Source organism: Magnolia sinica, chromosome 9 (assembly GCF_029962835.1).
Source record: "Magnolia sinica isolate HGM2019 chromosome 9, MsV1, whole genome shotgun sequence".
In the NCBI taxonomy this organism is placed as follows: Eukaryota; Viridiplantae; Streptophyta; class Magnoliopsida; order Magnoliales; family Magnoliaceae; genus Magnolia; species Magnolia sinica.
In genome coordinates, this window is record NC_080581.1 from 70,008,588 (window position 1) to 70,027,548 (window position 18,961).

At 38.9% G+C, this 18,961-nt stretch overlaps 2 protein-coding genes across 2 annotated transcripts; both read left to right on the forward strand.

The window, feature by feature from the left end:
- The first annotated feature begins 6,097 nt into the window (after nucleotides 1-6,097).
- LOC131255097 (probable LRR receptor-like serine/threonine-protein kinase At3g47570) lies at nucleotides 6,098-11,729 on the forward strand. Its single transcript, XM_058255791.1, has 2 exons — nucleotides 6,098-8,780; nucleotides 11,057-11,729. The coding sequence occupies exons 1-2, from the start codon at nucleotides 6,098-6,100 to the stop codon at nucleotides 11,494-11,496; spliced, it is 3,123 nt and encodes a 1,040-aa protein (XP_058111774.1). The 3' UTR covers nucleotides 11,497-11,729.
- Nucleotides 11,730-13,013: 1,284 nt separating this feature from the next.
- On the forward strand, nucleotides 13,014-15,633 carry LOC131255611 (receptor kinase-like protein Xa21). The gene is made up of 2 exons (XM_058256359.1): nucleotides 13,014-13,234; nucleotides 14,950-15,633. The coding sequence occupies exons 1-2, from the start codon at nucleotides 13,132-13,134 to the stop codon at nucleotides 15,387-15,389; spliced, it is 543 nt and encodes a 180-aa protein (XP_058112342.1). The 5' UTR covers nucleotides 13,014-13,131; the 3' UTR covers nucleotides 15,390-15,633.
- Nucleotides 15,634-18,961: the final 3,328 nt, after the last annotated feature.

Sequence of the window (18,961 nt, forward strand, 5' to 3'; positions counted from 1 at the left end):
CTCACCGTTATTAACTTTACCAAACAGTCTCCACCTTTCGAGTGTTTTTAGTTCGTAATGCTCCTATTGTTTTTTTTTTTTAATAGAAGTGTTATACGTTGTGACGCTGATTGCATGGTGAACAAACACCCCAAAAGATGCCTGATGTAAGGACTAATGGGAGTCTACTGTGATGTATGAGTTTTATCCATGCCGTTCATCCGTTTTCCAGCTCATTTTAGGGCATGATCTCAAAAATTGATAGATATAGAGGGATCGAATGGAGCATGCCAAAGAAAACAGTGGGGATTGAATGCCTACAGTTGAAAAAGTTATCGGGCCCACGGAAGTTTTGGATCAAGCTGATGTTTGTGTTTTCCCTTAATCCAAGTCTTTGTGTTCTTATGAACAGGTTGAATGACAAATAAAAATCACTGTAGAACCTAGGTAGGTTTCAATAGTGGACATCATTTCCCCCACTGCTTACTGTGGTGTGGTCCACTTGAGCTTTGAATATGCTTCAGTTTTACATTCATGCACTAAATTGAGCTGCAAAAAAGATGGACGGCATGGATTAACACATACACCACGGTGGCCCCCATGGTGACATGGTCCCCAGGCAATCCCCTTCCCAAATGCGCAGGCCCAGTAGCAGTTTTTCTTCATCCAAGTGTACGGTCAAAATAAGATGAGTGCAGATAGACAAAGCCAAATTCCTGGCTATAGAATGCTTTCTCTTTAGCTTAGGTTTTTTCGTTTTCCTTTTTTATTCATGTCATGTGTTATCCCTTGCTCTTTGCTTTTCCTTTTACTCTTTTTCTTTATATCGAGTCTTCCACCGCCTTTTCTTTTATCTTCCTCTTTTCCTCTTTTTTCTTTATATCAAGCATTCCACTACCATTTGCTTTATAATTTTCTCCTTTTCTTTATATACCGTGTCTTCCACTTCCATTTGCTTTTTTGTCTTCCTGGCCACGGCCTTTTCGGAATCAAAGCAAGCTACGTTGATATATGGATCAGCTCCGTCTATGTTGTTTTAGACCCTACACATGTTTGGGGCTGTTGTGGATGGCCCATGAATTAAAATTCAGTGAAATTAGCCTAGAACAGATATAAAATGTAAGAGGAGTCGGTTATACTCTGAGTCAGTCCCAGACACATCTGAGTCTTAAAACCATGTGTGAGACCCATCATTATATGTAAGTGGCATCCAACCCGTCCATCATTTTTGCCGTATCATATGAACATGTTAGTGCAAAAATTGCGATGATCCAAGACTCAAGAGGGCCACACCACGGGAATAGTGTGAATGGGATGCTACAGTAATTTTGATGAATCGCTTTTCAGAAGTGATCTCCGCACGGACCATTAACCTATCACGGACCATTAACCTATCACCGTTTGTTAAAGGCCAGAAATAACAAAAATAAATAGAATCAGTACGTCCCCACGCACATTCCAAACACAAAATACCCAATACAGTCAAGTAATTTAAAGATTTATGCAAATGAAATACATGCAGCTTACAAGGTTGTCAACAGATCAGGTTCGGATCAAGTCCTATAATACTTGTACCAGAGTTAATATTCACTTCCAATAGCTGTAAATCAAGAATGTTCTGATTGCAAACATACCTTTTGTTATGTGAGAATATGCAAATGCCCCGTTATTGAAGTGGGGCTATGCGATAACCCCTTTTTGTTCTTGTGATGATGGTCCATTAAGAAACATGTATAAAGTGCCAAGATCTGAATGATTTGTGAAATTTTATGGAAGTATAGTACTGGTACATTGTCTAGTAATAAAGGGCAAAATTCTTGCAAGTTAATTATGCAGAAGATTTCCATTGTCACGGACATGGCTTCATGGTAAGATCATCTCGAGAATGCCTCTGATTTGCCCCAACATGGCTAACTGATGTAGAGTGGGTCGCGAAAACTTTCATGTAAAAGATGGACCAAAGAAGGCCTGATCGGATGCAGAAGTGATTAGGACAATTAGAACCCTAAAGTAGGCATATCTCGTAAATCAGAATGAATTATTTGACATATAATATATGATTTCGGGGTAGGAGAAGCTACTTAGGCAACCAACCCCACTACGCCAAGTTACCCATGCCGGATTTACGAGATTCCATCATATCAATGGTCGAAAGTCTATTTTATTTTTATTTTTATTATTTATAGTAAGTTTTAATTCAATCATAACTCTTAATCCTTTGAGTTTTAGGAATGGTGTCCAACATAAAAAGGACTTGGAAAAATTAAGAGAATAACGTGGTTAGGCCAAATTGGACATTTACTATTTTTGGCCAAAAACATAAAGTCTAGTAGAAATAATGACCGTCTATAAATAGAAAGTCACATTTTTAGGGAGTTTGAGTTTAAGTCTTATTTTGAAACTATTTCATAAATTTGATATAATTATTTAAATTATTGTAATTCGTTTTTATCATCAATCAATTTATTTTTTAATTTATTAGAATTTATTTCTATTTTCTTATTTTGTCTCGTGGATTCGAGATATGTTTGTGAGGAGTTCAGAGAAGTTTCATGGATTCAGAGTGATTATCCCCTGAGGAAGATGGTGATCAACCTCATCATGTCCATCCCTCTATTAATTGGTCGATGACTCCACTTAGGCTAATGGTAAATAACGAAGTAATAGACCAAAATCCCATGGACAGTGATGCTGGATTCTTTATTTTTGAAAAGAATAGAAGCTTTCTACTAGGAGAGTTAGTTGACCATCCAAAAGTTACAAGTATTCTCGTTGTCTTATGGATATACTAATTTCGCCCCTAACCCAAGGTAATGCTCAGCGCCAGTGGTTGCTGTACGGCATAACCCCGATTTCTACAGGGCACTTCCACAGGTGAATCATTACGCTACCCCAAATGAGTCGAGCTCTAGCGACGAGGACATCAATGACGACTTTTTCTAATAACCAGTTCATGGAGGCGATCAGCTAGAACGTGCTGAAAAAGATTATTGAGGTAAGGCCAAACTCAGTTTTAATGGCTTATTATGTGTAGATTATTTTCTCGACTGTTTAGCTAAAATAGAACGATACTTTGGTTACATGGACGTACTAGAACATAAAAAAGGTGAAATTAATAGTATTCAAATTAAAGTTTGGTGCTTCTGTATAGTGGGAGCAATTACAACTCACACGTGCTCGACAGAACAAGGCACCCATCGGATCATGGCCACGGATGAGACGCCTTCTTCGATTACGATTCCTCCTTAGTAATTATGAGTAGATATTATTCTAGCAATATCAAAACTAGCGACAAGAGAATTAAACCATTACAGATTGCACCAAAGAATTCCAGTAGTTAACAATGATGAATGACATGTTAGAAACCGAATCATAAAAGGTAGCAAAGTTTATAAGTGGGTTATGATCAACAATTCAGGACTGAATTTAGATGTACTTGATCGGGACTGTGAATGAAACGGTTCAGTTGGCAAGTAGGGTAGAAACATAACTTCTAAGAGTCCCTACTTGGTTTTATCTTCTCGGCCCCACATGACGGATCGCACACAAGATTTAGAGCTTGCACGAGGAAATGAATCAATAGGAGGACGTCATCAATCTCCTACAACTACAAACCATGACACGTGGAGTGGTCCATCTAGGCCTCAACGTCTGACACCCAAAGCAGCGAGTCCAAGTAGGATTCTAAATCTTTATGGTCAGCCAAGGGCGAATACTTGTTCCCGATGTGGCTAACCGGGACACTTATCAAATACTTGCCCTCAATGTCCCACAGCCCACTTGACCATTAACGAAGATGGTACTGAAGGTGATGCAGTAGCAAAAGGCCTTAGGTTTGATAAAGATGAACAAGCCACTGAGAAAGGAGCTGGTGACTAAGAATGGTTGGCCGATGATCATGGCATATGCATCTGCCGATTCACTTCCCTTAATCAAGGAGCACTTTTGCTAAAACCATGGCTTAGTAAAACAATAGATTTCCTTCTATATTTGATCCTGGTAGAAGAAACCAAAATTTACAAGTGCCAAAGACATGGACAGTGCACCAACTATGACTGAGATGAATTCTAGATGGCCCACTTAACCTTTTTAGAAAGACAAAATGGTCTAAAAGGAAGATTGGCTAATCATAATTCATGCAGGATCTATGCACACTCTTCTACTTCCCATAATGTGCTATACGCATCAATATTGTGATTTCAGTGTTGAGTGGTCAACACACAAGGAGAAGAAAATACGAGATGTGCATTAATAAATCTCAACATAAATACAATGTGCAGTTACATGTTGCACCTGGATTAGGAAATAATTTGCACAACTATGCAAAACTGCACATGCCGTTGATCTACGCATCAATCGATCGAGCACTCATGTTCGAGCGATTCAACATGCTCAAAATTATCTAGAGAATTTACAATTAATTTTTAAATTTTCAAATTTTGTCAATCGATTGAGCGGAGAGTTCGATAGATTGAGATTATAAAAAATGATTCAGAGACTCATATGTTGAATTCATGGTTCACTGGATTGATCAATGGAACCCCTATTCTATCTATAAATTTGAGACATAAGACAACAAGTGATGATTGAATGCTCACCATTAAAAAATCCTATGAGGATAGGAAAGTTTTGAATTAAACTGATATTTTTGTTTTCCCTCCATGAGGTCTTTGCGGCCTACTCAACAGGTTGAATGGCAAATAGATATTGCTGTCGTCCTTAGGAAGTTTTCAACAGTGGGTGTTCAATCACCACTATTTCCTGTGATGTGGTCTGCTTAAGATTTGGATCCGCTTAATTTTGGGCTCAACCCTTAAAATGAGCTGGAAAAATAAATGGACGGCATGGATAAAACAGACATCATGGTGGGGCCACCAAATATTTCCAACCCGACGTGGTGTTTGAAGGATGGCGTCCAGTCCGAGTGGGAGCCGATTAGGTGTGACCCGGGCGTAGAGATATCTCTTTGGACGGGGCTGTGTGGGGCCAAAGAGATGTTTGCAACAAAAAGGCCACAAATAACTGGAAGTTAAAAAACCAGGCAGATTCAAAATTCAGGTGGGGCACACCACACAAAACAGTGAGGATTGAACCTCTGGGGTGATAGAAGTTTTGTATCAGGATGATATTTGTGCCTATAGTTTATCTAAGTGTTAATATCCCTATGAATGGTTTGGATGGAAAATAAAAATCAGGGTCAACTCCACTAAGGTTTCAACTGTGGACGTTCCGTTCCCACTGTTTCGTGTGATATCGCCCACCTGAGTTATGGATCTTCCTGATTTTTAGGCTCCTCTGTCTTATTGTGGTCTTTTAAAATATATGGACCGAGTGGATTTTTCATGACCATATCTGTGGGTCCCACACAGCCCCGGGTAGAGAGGATCATAGGCAATTCGCTCCTATCCGAGTCCGTTTGCACAGCTCACGGAACTGCACGTTTTTAGAGTATTTTGCAATATTCATTTTATCACTAGCCTCGTCATGGGACTCCCCCTGCCACCAGCCAACGGTTGGTGGTTGGTGCTCTGTGGGCCCCACCATGACGTATTTGTTTCATCTATGCCGTCCATCTATTTTTCTATGTCATTTTATAGTATGCAACCAGAAACGAGATACATCCAGATCTGAAGTGAACCACATTATAGGAAACAGTCTTAAATGAACGTTGACCATTAAAAACTTTTTGGGGGCCATAAAAGTTTTGGATCAAGCTGATCTTTGTTTTTGTCTTTCAAATGGGTCTTTATGACCTAATCAACAGATTGGATTTCAAATAATACAGTGGGCCTTAAGAGGATTTTAATAGTGGATATTCAATCACTATTTTTTGATGTAGTGTGGTCCACCTGAGATTTATATCCTTCTCATTTTTGGGATCAAGTACTAAACGGATCTGTAAAAATAGATGAACAGAACGGATGAAACACATACATCATGGTGGGGCCCACAGAGCACCGTCCATCAGCCACGGGGCTGGTGACAGGGGAGTAGCCAATCCGTTTCCCTCGTCACGTCATCAACGGACCAGAAGTGGGCCCTTCACTGTAAATAAAGGAGAATCCATTCCATTTTTCTCTGCGATCACTTTGGCTTTCCAGCATTCACAAACTTAACAATGGAGCTCCCGTCGACAAGCCTACCTGCAATTTCCTCATTTCTCCTTTGCACCATCCTTCTCTCTTCCATGGACGTATCATGGTCGTTGGGATCTGCCTCTAACGTCTCCTATGAAACCGATCGTCTTGCTTTGATCAACTTCAAACATCTCATAACCAACGATCCTCTCCAATCTTTGAGCTCGTGGAACCATACTCTCCACTTCTGCCAGTGGAAGGGGGTCACATGCGGTCGCCGACATCCTCAAAGAGTCACCGCTTTGAACCTCAGTGGCCAGAGCTTGGTGGGCCCCATATCTCCTTACATTGCAAACCTCACCTTCCTCAGGATAATCGATCTCGCAGACAACAGCTTCCACGGGATGGTTCCTGGAGAGATCGGCCAGTTGTTCCGCTTGCGGCATCTTAATCTGTCCAGCAACAAATTCACCGGAGAAATACCAGCAAATCTGACCCACTGTTCAGAACTCAAAATCCTTGTTCTCAACCGGAACCAGCTCACTGGGAGGATTCCAGCTGAGCTTGGATCTCTATTGAAGCTCACTTCTTTGCACCTTTCTCGCAACAGTCTTACAGGAATCATCCCGCCTTCACTTGGAAACCTTTCATCTCTCACTGTCCTTGTTCTCTCAAGAAATAGTCTGGAGGGCAGCATCCCAGAAGACCTTGGTCGGTTGGTGAGGTTAAGGAATCTTAGCATTGTTGTAAATGAACTGTCAGGTACGATTCCACCCCAACTATACAACATCTCCTCTATTAACCTTTTGGGAGTGGCAGGGAACAAATTGCATGGAAATCTTCCACCAAACTTAGGCCTCACTCTTCCAAATCTCCTATGGCTTTACGCCGGACTAAATCAATTCACAGGATCCATACCGGTTTCATTATCCAATGCTTCAGGGCTTGCAGTTATTCAGCTTGGTAATAACAGAATTAGCGGTTCCGTGCCTATGAATTTTGGAAGCCTAAAGGGTCTCAACAGGCTACATTTATCCGGCAATCAGCTCGGACTTGGGAAAGCTCATGACTTGAATTTTCTTGATTCTTTGACCAATTGCAGTAGCTTACGAAAACTGTCAATAACCAATAACCGTCTCAGTGGTGTGTTGCCCGATTCCATGGCTAATCTTTCGACCCAACTGACACGGCTGAATATTGGAGGTAACAGGATATTCGGAAACATCCCATCTGGGATTCAGAATCTTGTTGGACTAACAGCACTGATAATGGGACAGAACTTTCTAACAGGTAATATTCCTATTGGTGTTGGGAAGCTTAACAAGGTGGAGGAACTTTACTTGCAAAGAAATGAATTATCAGGGCAAATTCCATCTTCTTTGGGCAACGTCTCCCGACTGTATAAACTCGTTTTATACGAAAATAATCTAATAGGGAGCATACCTTCAAGCCTCGGAAATTGTACATACATGCAGTTCATATACCTCCAAAATAATAATCTTAGTGGTAGCTTACCCAAACTGCTTTTCAGCTTTACCTCTTTAATTGAACTCCATGTTGAAAACAACTTTTTTACCGGTAATCTGCCAGTGGAAACCGGCAACTTGCAAAGTCTCCAGACACTGAATGTTGCTAATAACAATTTGTCGGGAGAAATTCCAAGCTTGCTAGGCAATTGTCTTAGCCTAGAGTATCTCTGGTTGGATGGGAACTTCTTTCAGGGATCAATTCCTTCAGCATTTAGTACTCTAAGAGGCCTTCAATCCCTGGATCTTTCATGTAACATATTGTCTGGAAAGATTCCACAATACCTGGAGAACCTTTCTGCATTGCAGTATCTAAATTTATCTATCAACAATTTCGAGGGTGAATTACCAAAAAAAGGGGTCTTTGGAAATGCCAGTCAAATTTCAGTACTCGGAAATAGTAAGCTTTGTGGGGGTATTCCAGAATTGCAATTGGCAGCATGCTCTCGCCAAGCTTCCAAGAAAGGGGGGATATCTCTTGCTTCAAAAGTGAAAATCTCGATAATTAGTGTTGTTATGTGTCTCATTTCACTATCATGTTCCTTTACTACTCTTTATTGGGTAAGAAAGTCGAGAAGGAAACCCTTTGTTGTGCCTTCCATGGAGGATTCTTTCATGAACGTGTCATATGCAGAGCTCTTTAAAGCGACAGATGGCTTCTCTTCTACAAATTTGATTGGCAGTGGAAGTTTCAGTTCTGTATATAAAGGAAGCCTAGATCGAGATAGAATTGTTATTGCAGTGAAAGTCCTCAACCTTCAGCAGCAAGGAGCTATGAGAAGCTTTATGGTCGAATGTGAAGCCTTGAGAAATGTTAGGCATCGGAATCTTATTAAAATCTTAACTTGTTGCTCGAGCATTGATTATAAGGGCAATGAATTCATGGCTTTAGTTTTTGAGTACATGCCCAATGGAAGTCTAAGCAAGTGGCTGCACGGAGATGGGCATGATCAGTTGGGGAGGAATTTAAACTTTATTCAAAGGCTAAATATAGCTATTGATGTGGCTAATGCACTGGATTATCTACATCACCATTGCCAAACACCGATCATTCATCGTGATTTAAAGCCGGATAACATTCTCCTTGATGATGACATGATTGCTCATGTGGGTGATTTCGGGTTAGCAAGGTTCCTATCTGACGTTCCTCAAACCAGCTCGGTTGGCGTGAAGGGATCTACTGGGTACATCGCTCCAGGTAACTATTTCATCTATTTTCTTTTATTTTATTTTCGTAAGTATGTGCTGTGAAGTTGTAAATTTTTTTCAAGTCGCTTTCTAGCCCACACAAACCTTGTGCCAGACTTGGGTGCCACATGATATCTAACCATGTGGTAAATTCATGTTGTGGCCCCTGCCATAAAGAATAACCATTTTGCAAATGTGAGATTGTTCCACCCATACCGACAGTTTACAAAAAAATGGACGCGGATTTCCTGCGAAGTTCCTGTGCTGGGATCGTAGGTGGGGCCCACCGAGATGTTTGTCAGGAACCCACTCTGTTCATCCGTTTTTTGAGATCATTTTAGAACATAAGACCAAAAGTGAGCAGGACCCAAGAGTTAAGTGGGCCGCATTAAAGGAAAAGGTGGTTAGGTAAATTCTCACCGTTGAAACCTCCCTGGGTTCGACAGTGATGTTTACATGACATCCATACCGTTAATAATGTCATTCCTACTGGGATGAATTGAAAAAGCAAAAATTAGCATGATTCAAAACTTCAGTGGCCCCAACGAATATTTTAACTGTGGACGTTCAATTATCACTTTTTTGGCCCACTTGAGCATTGGATACGGTTCATTTTTAGTCTCATTACCTAAAATGAACTCACAAAACGGATGGACTGGGAGGATTTCACACGACCAATGCAGTGGGTCCCACATGGGTTCCAGCGCAGGAACTTCCTGCGATTGGAAGGAAATCCGCGTCGCAAATAAAATACTTATTCAAGGTACATATCTAGCATGCCTGATGAGTGGATTGCCTGACTTTTGCAGACTTTCTTCCTAGAGGACCTGTCACATCTCAAAAAATGTGCATATATGTTCGCACGGTTTTGTACCTGGGCCGATTAGCAAAATTCTAATTTTAAATTAGCAGGAAACAGATAAGGCTTTAATTAGCATAGATAATAAGTACATTAGTTAATATTTATTTAGAGGAGAAATGTTCATGCGCCACATTGTATGTGAACTTTCACAGTCAGTGCTTTCTTTCTCACCAATGAGCTTTCTACTTGTAAATGTATTAATTGTATAGAAACCTGAGCCATGCAAACAATGGCTCTAACAAAAAATCACTTAGGTGAATAAAATTGGGCCAAATAAAATATTAGGTGAGCCATGATGTTATTAGGTGAGCCATGATCTTATTTACTTGGTGTAGAATATCACTTAGGTGAATAATTTTGATGGTTCAGGCTTCTGAATGAATGGACCATCCTAGTTTTTGTCCCAAGTCAGATGCACCCACCTTTTGCAGGATGGATATTCTACACCAAGTAAAACATTGTTAAGAAAAAAAAAACATTCTACACCAAGTAACACATTGTTAAGAAAAAAAAAAAAAAACATTCTACACCAAGTAACGCATTGTGGATTATCAAATGAATGGATGGATTTTCTTGGTGGCATATGTACAACAATAGTAAACTATGCCATTGTGGCACACATTCATAAAATCAGAGTTATCCATCCACCTGGGCTAACATCATGCTCCTGGGTTGAATTGATAAGACTGATGTACATTGATCAGCTACATGCGCCTTAATTATCAAACATCAGCTATATAGCTCTAAGTTTCCAATTTTTCTCATGGTCGAGACCCAATTGATCAATGGAACTTCTTCTATCATAGTCTACTAATTTCATAGTGGGTCCAACCTGTTCAATGGCACACATTTATGCATTCCACATATGTTGGAGGCTTGTTCATAGGTGGGCTCTTGTTGTTATGTTGCTTGGCCTAATTGCTTTGGTGATCAGGTAGGCCACTTGTGCATGTTGAATGTGGACCACTGGTAAATTATCTAATCTTTTTTTTCCTTTTTCTTTTTTGTAGTACAACTTTTGTAAATGTTTATGATAAATCCTCTAAATTTCTTTTTTCCTACTACAATTCTTGCAAGCATTTAGATAAGACCATCCAAAATTCTAGGCCATAGCACATTCCTAGATGTAAGTGAGACTGTTTTCCTATAGCTACAGATAGTAGGATTCTGAAAGCTAATCAAGTAATTAAAAAAATAATAATAACATTAATAATAAGATCAGAAATGAGTACCGCCTCTCAAACCAAAGTTTATAGCACATCAATTGATATTAGAAATTTCGACCTTTAAGAAAAGAAAAAATGTTAATTGCATGTTTAAATGGAATACTCCCTCCTCCCAGTGTCCCTCTCAAAATTCAAAATCTAGTTTTATTTGTATTTAAATGGTTTCTTTCATGCAAATATGATATCTACAAATTACAGAGTATGCGATGGGCGCTAAAGCATCTATACAAGGTGATGTTTACAGCTATGGAATCCTTCTATTGGAGATGATAACCGGAAAGGGGCCAACTGATGACATGTTTAAAGATGATCTAAGCCTTCATAATTTTGCTAAGTTGTCATTGCCTGAACGAGTAATGGACATTGTCGATCCAGTTCTCTTAGAAGACGCCAAAGTTACTCAAGGCAACGGAAATCATACTAACACAAGAAAAAGAATGCATGCTTGCTTAATTTCAATGGTCAGAATTGGAGTGATGTGTTCTGCAGAATCTCTAAGAGAACGAATGGAGATGAAAGATGTTGTCAAAGAAATGCATACAATCAAGGATTTATATCTCGGTGTCAAGATTCAGCAAGATGAACAAGTTATGTCACAACTGTCAGGTGAAGATCCATCTTACCTCAGTTATTACTGAGATATTATTGGTAGTTATATTGAGAAGATTTCAAAATAAAATGAGCTTGTTGAAAATACTTTTCTTAACAAGCTTTTGATATGTTTAGTATTGGCATAGGAATGTGCTTTTAATATTTATGTTGAATGATGGAAAGATGCATTTCTTCTTCTTTTTTCTTTCTTTCTTTCTTTCTTTTATTTCGTGTAATTCAAAGGGAGATCATATCATGAATGTAATGAGACATACACATCGTCTTTTTACATTAAGAATACTATTAGGATACTGAGATGTTTAATAGCTGTGACATTTTTTCAACTCTTTTCAAAATGTCATCACAATCCAGTGGAAGTGCTCCCACTGGAGAGTAATCTGAGGAAGCATTCATTAGGTGAATCCCATTAAAATATTATGTTGTTTTGCCATGAATGTGAAACATTGCTATACTTTTAAATGTCCGTTGTTACACCACCAACAAGATAGTTAGAAATATCCAAACATAATAATGTCCTACAGCCCAACCTTAATGTATGCTTAGATAAACTTTTTTTTTTTTTTTTTTTTATTTTTCATAGAGTATGCAAACATCAACATGTGCAAATGCAATTATGTTCATGGAAAGGTTTCCATGCACTTACCCCACCAGATCATTCCTCAATCTTAATTTTGACTAACATGTCTTTTCAGTTAATTTCTTTGTCCAATAGTATAGGCATGAAAGATGTAACATATCTTCACTACACTTGAACAGAATGAGGAAAGAAACTACGATACTTGGGCTGATAAATGAATCATGCATGCATGGCACTTCTCCAATGATCCAAATCACTGATATTGTGTCTTCCACGGTGTATGGAACATACCCTTAAAAGCTCCTACATTGGTCATGCATGTTAAATATGGACCATTGGCTATTACTAGTCATTTTCATCTGATTAGAGAAATATTATGACATTGCATTGCCCATTATGGAGTCCATGATATCAATGGACTTGGTTACCAAGACGTGTGGTTCATTAGTAACATTTATGGGTCAAACACAAGAAATATATTAGTCTTGGTCGAGCTTCACACAATATTTGAAGAGAATGGCATCACCCTCTCTACTTTTGGATTCGTTTAAGTAGGTATTCTGAGAATGTATTTTTCCATGAAATTCATTTATTAGAAAAAGACTTCTTAAATATAAGTTTATGTTGTTTTCTTGAAAATTCTAGAATTATGTAGAATTCAATTTGTGAGGACAGATTTCGTTTGAGACTGAGGACGTTTCAAAACAAGAAACAAAAAAGCACAGGAGTTTCCATCCATAAAACTAAAATAACATATTTGTGGCGAAACCTTTAATTTCACATTCCGCCAATTGCCTGTGCCCCAGCCGCAGGAAGTTCCATGTGGGCGGAAGTTATGTGGGTCTCACAGAGATTCTGAGAAATCTACTCCATCCATTAGTTTCTCAACCTTACAATAGGACAGGAGTCCAAAAGTTTAAATATATCTATTGGGCATGATCAATTGGGGAGGAATTTAAACTTTATTCAAAGGTTAAATATATCTATTGATGTGGCTAATGCACTGGATTATCTACATCACCATTGCCAAACACCGATCATTCATCATGATTTAAAGCCGGATAACATTCTCCTCGATGATGACATGATTGCTCATGTGGGTGACTTCGGGTTAGCGAGGTTCCTTACTGACGTTCCTCAAACCAGCTCGGTTGGCGTGAAGGGATCTACTGGGTACATCGCTCTAGGTAACTATTTCATCTATTTTCTTTTATTTTATTTTCTTAAGTATGTCCTGTGAAGTTGTAAATTTTTTTTTCAAGTAGTTTTCCAGCACACACAAACCTTATGCCAGATTTGGGTGCCACATGATATCTAACCATGTGGTAAATTGATGTTGGGGCCCCTACCATAAAGATAACCTTCTGCAAATGTGAGGTTGTTCCACTCACAGTGACAGCTTACAAAAAAATACTTGTTCAAGGCACATATCTAGCCTGCCTGATGAGTGGATTGCCGGACTTTTGCAGACTTTCTGCTTAGAGGACCCGTCACATCTCAAAAATTGTGCATATATGTTAGCACGGTTTTGTGCGTGGGGTAGCAAAATTCTAATTTTAAATTAGTAGGAAACAGATAAGGCTTTAATTAACATAGATAATAAGTAAATTAGTTAATGCTTATTTAGAGGAGAAATGTTCATGTGCCACATTGTACGTGAACTTTCACAGTCAGTGCTTTCTTTCTCACCAATGAGCTTTCAACTTGTAAATGTATCAATTGTATAGAAACCTGAGCCATGCAAACAATGGCTCTAACAAAAATATCACTTAGGTGAATAAAATTGGACCAAATAAGATATTAGGCGAGCCATGTTCTTATTTAGTTAGACAATTCGAATGTTCATTAATTTTGATGGTTCAGGCTTCTGAATGAATGGACCATCCTAGTTTTTGTCCCAAGTCAGGTGCACCCACCTTTTGCAGGATGGATATTCTACACCACGTTACACATTGTTAAGAAAAAAAAAAAAACATTCTACACCAAGTAACACGTTGTGGATTATCAAATGAATGGATGGCTTTTCTTGGTGGCATATGTACAACAATACTAAACTATGCCATTGTGGCACACATTCATAAAATCAGAGCAATCCATCCACCGAAACCCATTTCAAACAAGCATTGGGCTAACATCATGCTCCTGAGTTGAATTGATAAGACTGATGTACATTGATCAGCTACATGTGCCTTGATTATCAAACATCGGTCATATAGCTCTAAGTTTCCAATTTTTCTCATGCTCGAGGCCCAATTAATTAATGCAACTTCTTCTATCTTAGTCCGCTAATTTCATAGTGGGTCCAACCTGTTCAATGGCATACATTTATACATTCCACATATGACAGAGGCTTGTTCATAGGTAGGCTCTTGTTGGTATGTTGCTTAGCCTAATTGCTTTGGTGATCAGGTAGGCCACTTGTGCATGTTGAATGTGGACCACTGGTAAATCTTCTAATTGTTTTTTTTTTTTTTTTTCCTAGTACAACTTTGGTAAATGTTTATGATAAATCCTCTAAATTTCCTTTTTCCTACAACAATTCTTGCACGCATTTAGATAAAACCATCCAAAATTCTAGGCCATAGCACATTCGTAGATGTTAAGTGAGAGTGTGTTCCTATAGCTACAGATAGTAGGATTCTGAAAGCTAATCAAGTAATTAAAAAAAAATAACATTAATAATAAGATCAGAAATAAGATCAGAAATGAGTACGGCCTCTCAAACCAAAGTTTATAGCACATGATCAATTGATATTAGAAATTTCAACCTTTAGGAAAAGCAAAATTGTTAATTACCTGTTTAAATTGAATACTCCCTCCCTCCCTGTTTCTCCTTCAAAATCTATTTTTATTTGTATTTAAATGGTTGCTTTCATGCAAATATGATATGTATAAATTACAGAGTATGCGATGGGTGCTAAAGCATCTACACAAGGTGATGTTTACAGCTATGGAATCCTTCTATTGGAGATGATAACTGGAAAGGGACCAACTGATGACATATTTAAAGATGATCTAAGCCTTCATCATTTTGCTAAGTTGTCATTGCCTGAAGGAGTAATGGACATTGTCGATCCAGTTCTCTTAGAAGAAGCCGAAGTTACTCAAGGCAGTGGAAATCATACTAACACAAGAAAAAGAATGCATGCTTGCTTAATTTCAATGGTCAGAATTGGTGTGTTGTGTTCTGCAGAATCTCCGAGAGAACGAATGGAGATGAAAGATGTTGTCACAGAAATGCATGCAATCAAGGATTTATATCTGGGTGTCAGGATTCCGCAAGATGAACAGGTTATGTCACAACTGTCAAGTGAAGATCCATCTTACCTCAGTTATTACTGAGATATTATTGGTAGTTATATTGAGAAGATTTCAAAATAAAATGAGCTTATTGAAAATACTTTTCTTAACAAGCTTTAGATATGTTTAGTATTGGCATAGGAGTGTGCTTTTAATATTTACGGTGAATGATGGAAAGATGTCTTCTTCTTCTTTTTTCTTTCTTTTATTTCGTGTAATTCAAAGGGAGATCATGAATGTAATGAGACATAGACATCATCTTTTTACATTAAGAATACTATTAGGATATTGAGATGTTTAATAGTTGTGACATTTTTTCAACTCTTTTCAAAATGTCATCACAATCCGATGGAAGTGCTCCTGCAATTGGACCACCCACTGGAGAGTAATCTGAGGAAGTATTCATCAAGTGAGTCCCATTAAAATATTATGTTGTTTTGCCATGAATGTGAAACATTGCTATACTTTCAAAGCAAATCGATCAGTTTCATTGCTGAAGGTGGCCGCAATGACAGTAATTGAGTGCAAGCTCATACCTAGGAAGTGGATTACATGGATGAAGATGATAAACGACTAAAATCCACTCAAACCCGTTTGCATAAGCTCTTCCTCTGTTTATTTTTATGTGCGAGATGCATAGCCAACGCTTATATTTATGGAAAATGATAAGCTGACTCATCTCTTACAGCTGCCCCAATCAGGAAACGGATTGGCTACTCCCCTTGCCACCGACCAATGGCTGATGGTCGGTGCTCTGTGGGCCCCACCATGAAGTATGTGTTTCATCCATGCCGTCCATCTAATTTTCTAGATCATTTTATGACATGGGACCAAAAATGAGATATATCCCAATCTCAACTGGACCACATTACAGGAAACAGTGTTTAATGAATGTCAACCATTAAAAACTTTTTGAGGGCCATAAAAATTTTGGATCAATCTTATCTTTGTTTTTTCCATTCATCTGAGTCTGTATGACCTAATCAACAGATTGGATGTCAAATAAACAGTACAGTGAGCCTTAGGAGGATTTTAATGGTGGATATCCAATTACTCTTGTTTTCCTGTGGTGTGGTCCATCTTATATTTATATCACTCTCATTTTTGTATTCATCCCTAAAATTATCTTTAAAAATGGATTAACGGAATGGATGAAACATATACATCATGGTGGGGCCCACAGAGCACTGACAACAGCCACCGGTCAAGTGGCAGGGGGAGTAGCCAATCCGTTCTCGCCCAATCAAGTCCCACCGCGTGGGGTCACCGTGTAATCTACGTCCAAAATCAAAATACATGAGTGGTCCACCTGATAAGTTGTTGGAAATGATTTTTAAATTAGTACATTCATTAACGGGCTTATCAAATGCATATTCTCAATTTCGCACAGGTGTGTCACTGGCACATGTGGGCTGTTTATATTGGACTCTAACTTCCTGGACTTCGGTAATGTGTATAGGTGAAACACGTCTGATGTATGTATTATCCATGACATCTCTTCATTTTGCCTGATATGATCATATCGGGGCATGAGCTCAAAAATTAGACAGATTCAAAGTTCAGGTGGACCATATTCTAAGAAGTAATGGAGATTGAACTTCTGCCAATGAAAACTTCTTACTGGTCACAGATGTATTGGATTAAGCTGATATTTGTCTTTTCTCTTCTTTCATGTCCGTGTGACCCTGTGAACAAGATAAATGGCAAATAAACATAACGGTGGGACCAAGAAGTTTCGACCCTGGCATCATTATGACCCTGTTTTTTGTGGTATGGTCTACTTTAGCTTTGGATCTGCCTCATCATGGCTCATGCCCTAAAACGATGACAAGACGCAGAATAGATAAAACACATACATTATTGTGGGCTCCACATAAGTTCTGTACATATAGACAGCACTGACATAAGTGATGTGTTCTACACTCAGCAATCCAAGTTCCCTTGTGTTTTCCGCATGCGTGTGGATATACGCGTGCACTGTTGCAACGAGAAGTACAAAAGCTCTCTTCTTGTGGTTGAACGGACACGCCACCATTTGAAATATTTGTATGGCCACAGTTTCATATCAAGCTAAGTTTTTGGTGTTTTAACTTCATCCCAGTGGGAATGATCATCCCAGTGGGAATGACCTTATAAACAGTTTGGATGGCATATAAACATCAAGGTAATTTTAGAAAGGTTTCAAGAAACTCTTTCTCTGACTTTCATCTACAGCCCACTTGATTTTTAGATACACTTCAATTTTAGTCTGGTGTCTTAAAATGAGCTCTCACCATGGATGGACGGTGTGAATTTCTCACAAACATCACGGTGGGTCCCACCTAATATTCTGCGGAAACTTAGTGCCAGAGGCTTTAGCAGGAAATCCGCGTCCAACTATCCTTTTCAGCAATATTTTGACGAGGAAATTTGTAGCCATTATCACTATCTTGTGCTGGAACGCAGATTAGCTGCGACCCCAGAACCAACCAGGTGGTTGCAACCCTGACCATGGGGCCCACCCCGATCTATGCAGTTTATATCCAAGCTAATGATCCATTTTTCTGGCTTAATTCATGATGTGGTCCTGAAAATGAATCAGATACAAATCACAGGTAGACTACAACACAGGAAAAAAAATGTCCATTAAACTACAAGAAAAGGGAGCTTTAGCCTCGGTTCAAAATTGTGGCTGAAAAAGTTCAAAACTGAGGCTAAAGCCTTTAGCCTCAGTTTTGCCTCAGTTATCCGAACCGAGGTTGAAACCCTGTGGCTAAAGCCTTTAACCTCAGTTTTAGCAACTGAGGCTAAAATGACTTTTATAGCCTCGGAAAGTGAAGCTAAAAGAACCTTTTTAGCTTCAGTTTTCTCGAAATGAGGCTAAATCAAAATTTTAGCCTCCATTGTTTCCAACTGAGACTAAATCCAAATTTTAGCCTCAGTTGCCTCCAATTGAAGCTAAATCTATTTTTAACTTCGGTTCTCAACAACCGAGGCTAAAGCCTTTAGCCATAGGAGCTGTAGTCTCAGTTTAGGTAACTGGGACAAAAGTGAGACTAAAGATGGATTTAGCCTTTGTTGGCATCAACTGAGGCTAAATTCACTTTTAACCTCAGCTCTCTATCAACAAATGATTGAACCTGTGCATATTTCACCCATTTAACATTCATCAAGACAATAATCAGCACAATATCAACAAAACAATTAATTTCCCAAAACAAACTATAAATGTCTTCCTTTCCTAGCCTTCCACCCACAACATCTTTGAGAGAAGATGAATTTACCCAAAAAAAAAAAAAGAATACAAGCAAGTGACCTGTTGCATCTTGTCTATGAACCTTGCAGCATTAGCGATCTCAGTTACTATTCTGATTTCTTCCAATGTAGCACCCGCCTTACCATATGCGATATTCTCCTTTATAGTAGTTGTGAATAAGATGGGCTCCTGGCTAACAAGACCGATCTTCTCTCTGATCCATCCAAGCTGCAGCTTCTTCAAGTTGATGCCATCTATGAGCACCTCACCAGCTTGGGGGTCATAGAACATCTCCAACAGGCTGATCACTGTCGACTTCCCACTGCCGCTCTCTCCAACTAGAGCCACAGTCATGCCGCTTGGAACATGCAACGAGAAC

Bases quoted from the DNA above. Each gene is read 5' to 3' on its own strand.
- LOC131255611 (XM_058256359.1), top strand. From the start codon at position 13,132: ATGATTGCTCATGTGGGTGACTTCGGGTTAGCGAGGTTCCTTACTGAC. The intron at 13,235-14,949 runs GTAACTATTTCA...TATAAATTACAG, and splicing joins TACTGGGTACATCGCTCTAG to AGTATGCGATGGGTGCTAAA.
- LOC131255097 (XM_058255791.1), top strand. From the start codon at position 6,098: ATGGAGCTCCCGTCGACAAGCCTACCTGCAATTTCCTCATTTCTCCTT. The intron at 8,781-11,056 runs GTAACTATTTCA...TACAAATTACAG, and splicing joins TACTGGGTACATCGCTCCAG to AGTATGCGATGGGCGCTAAA.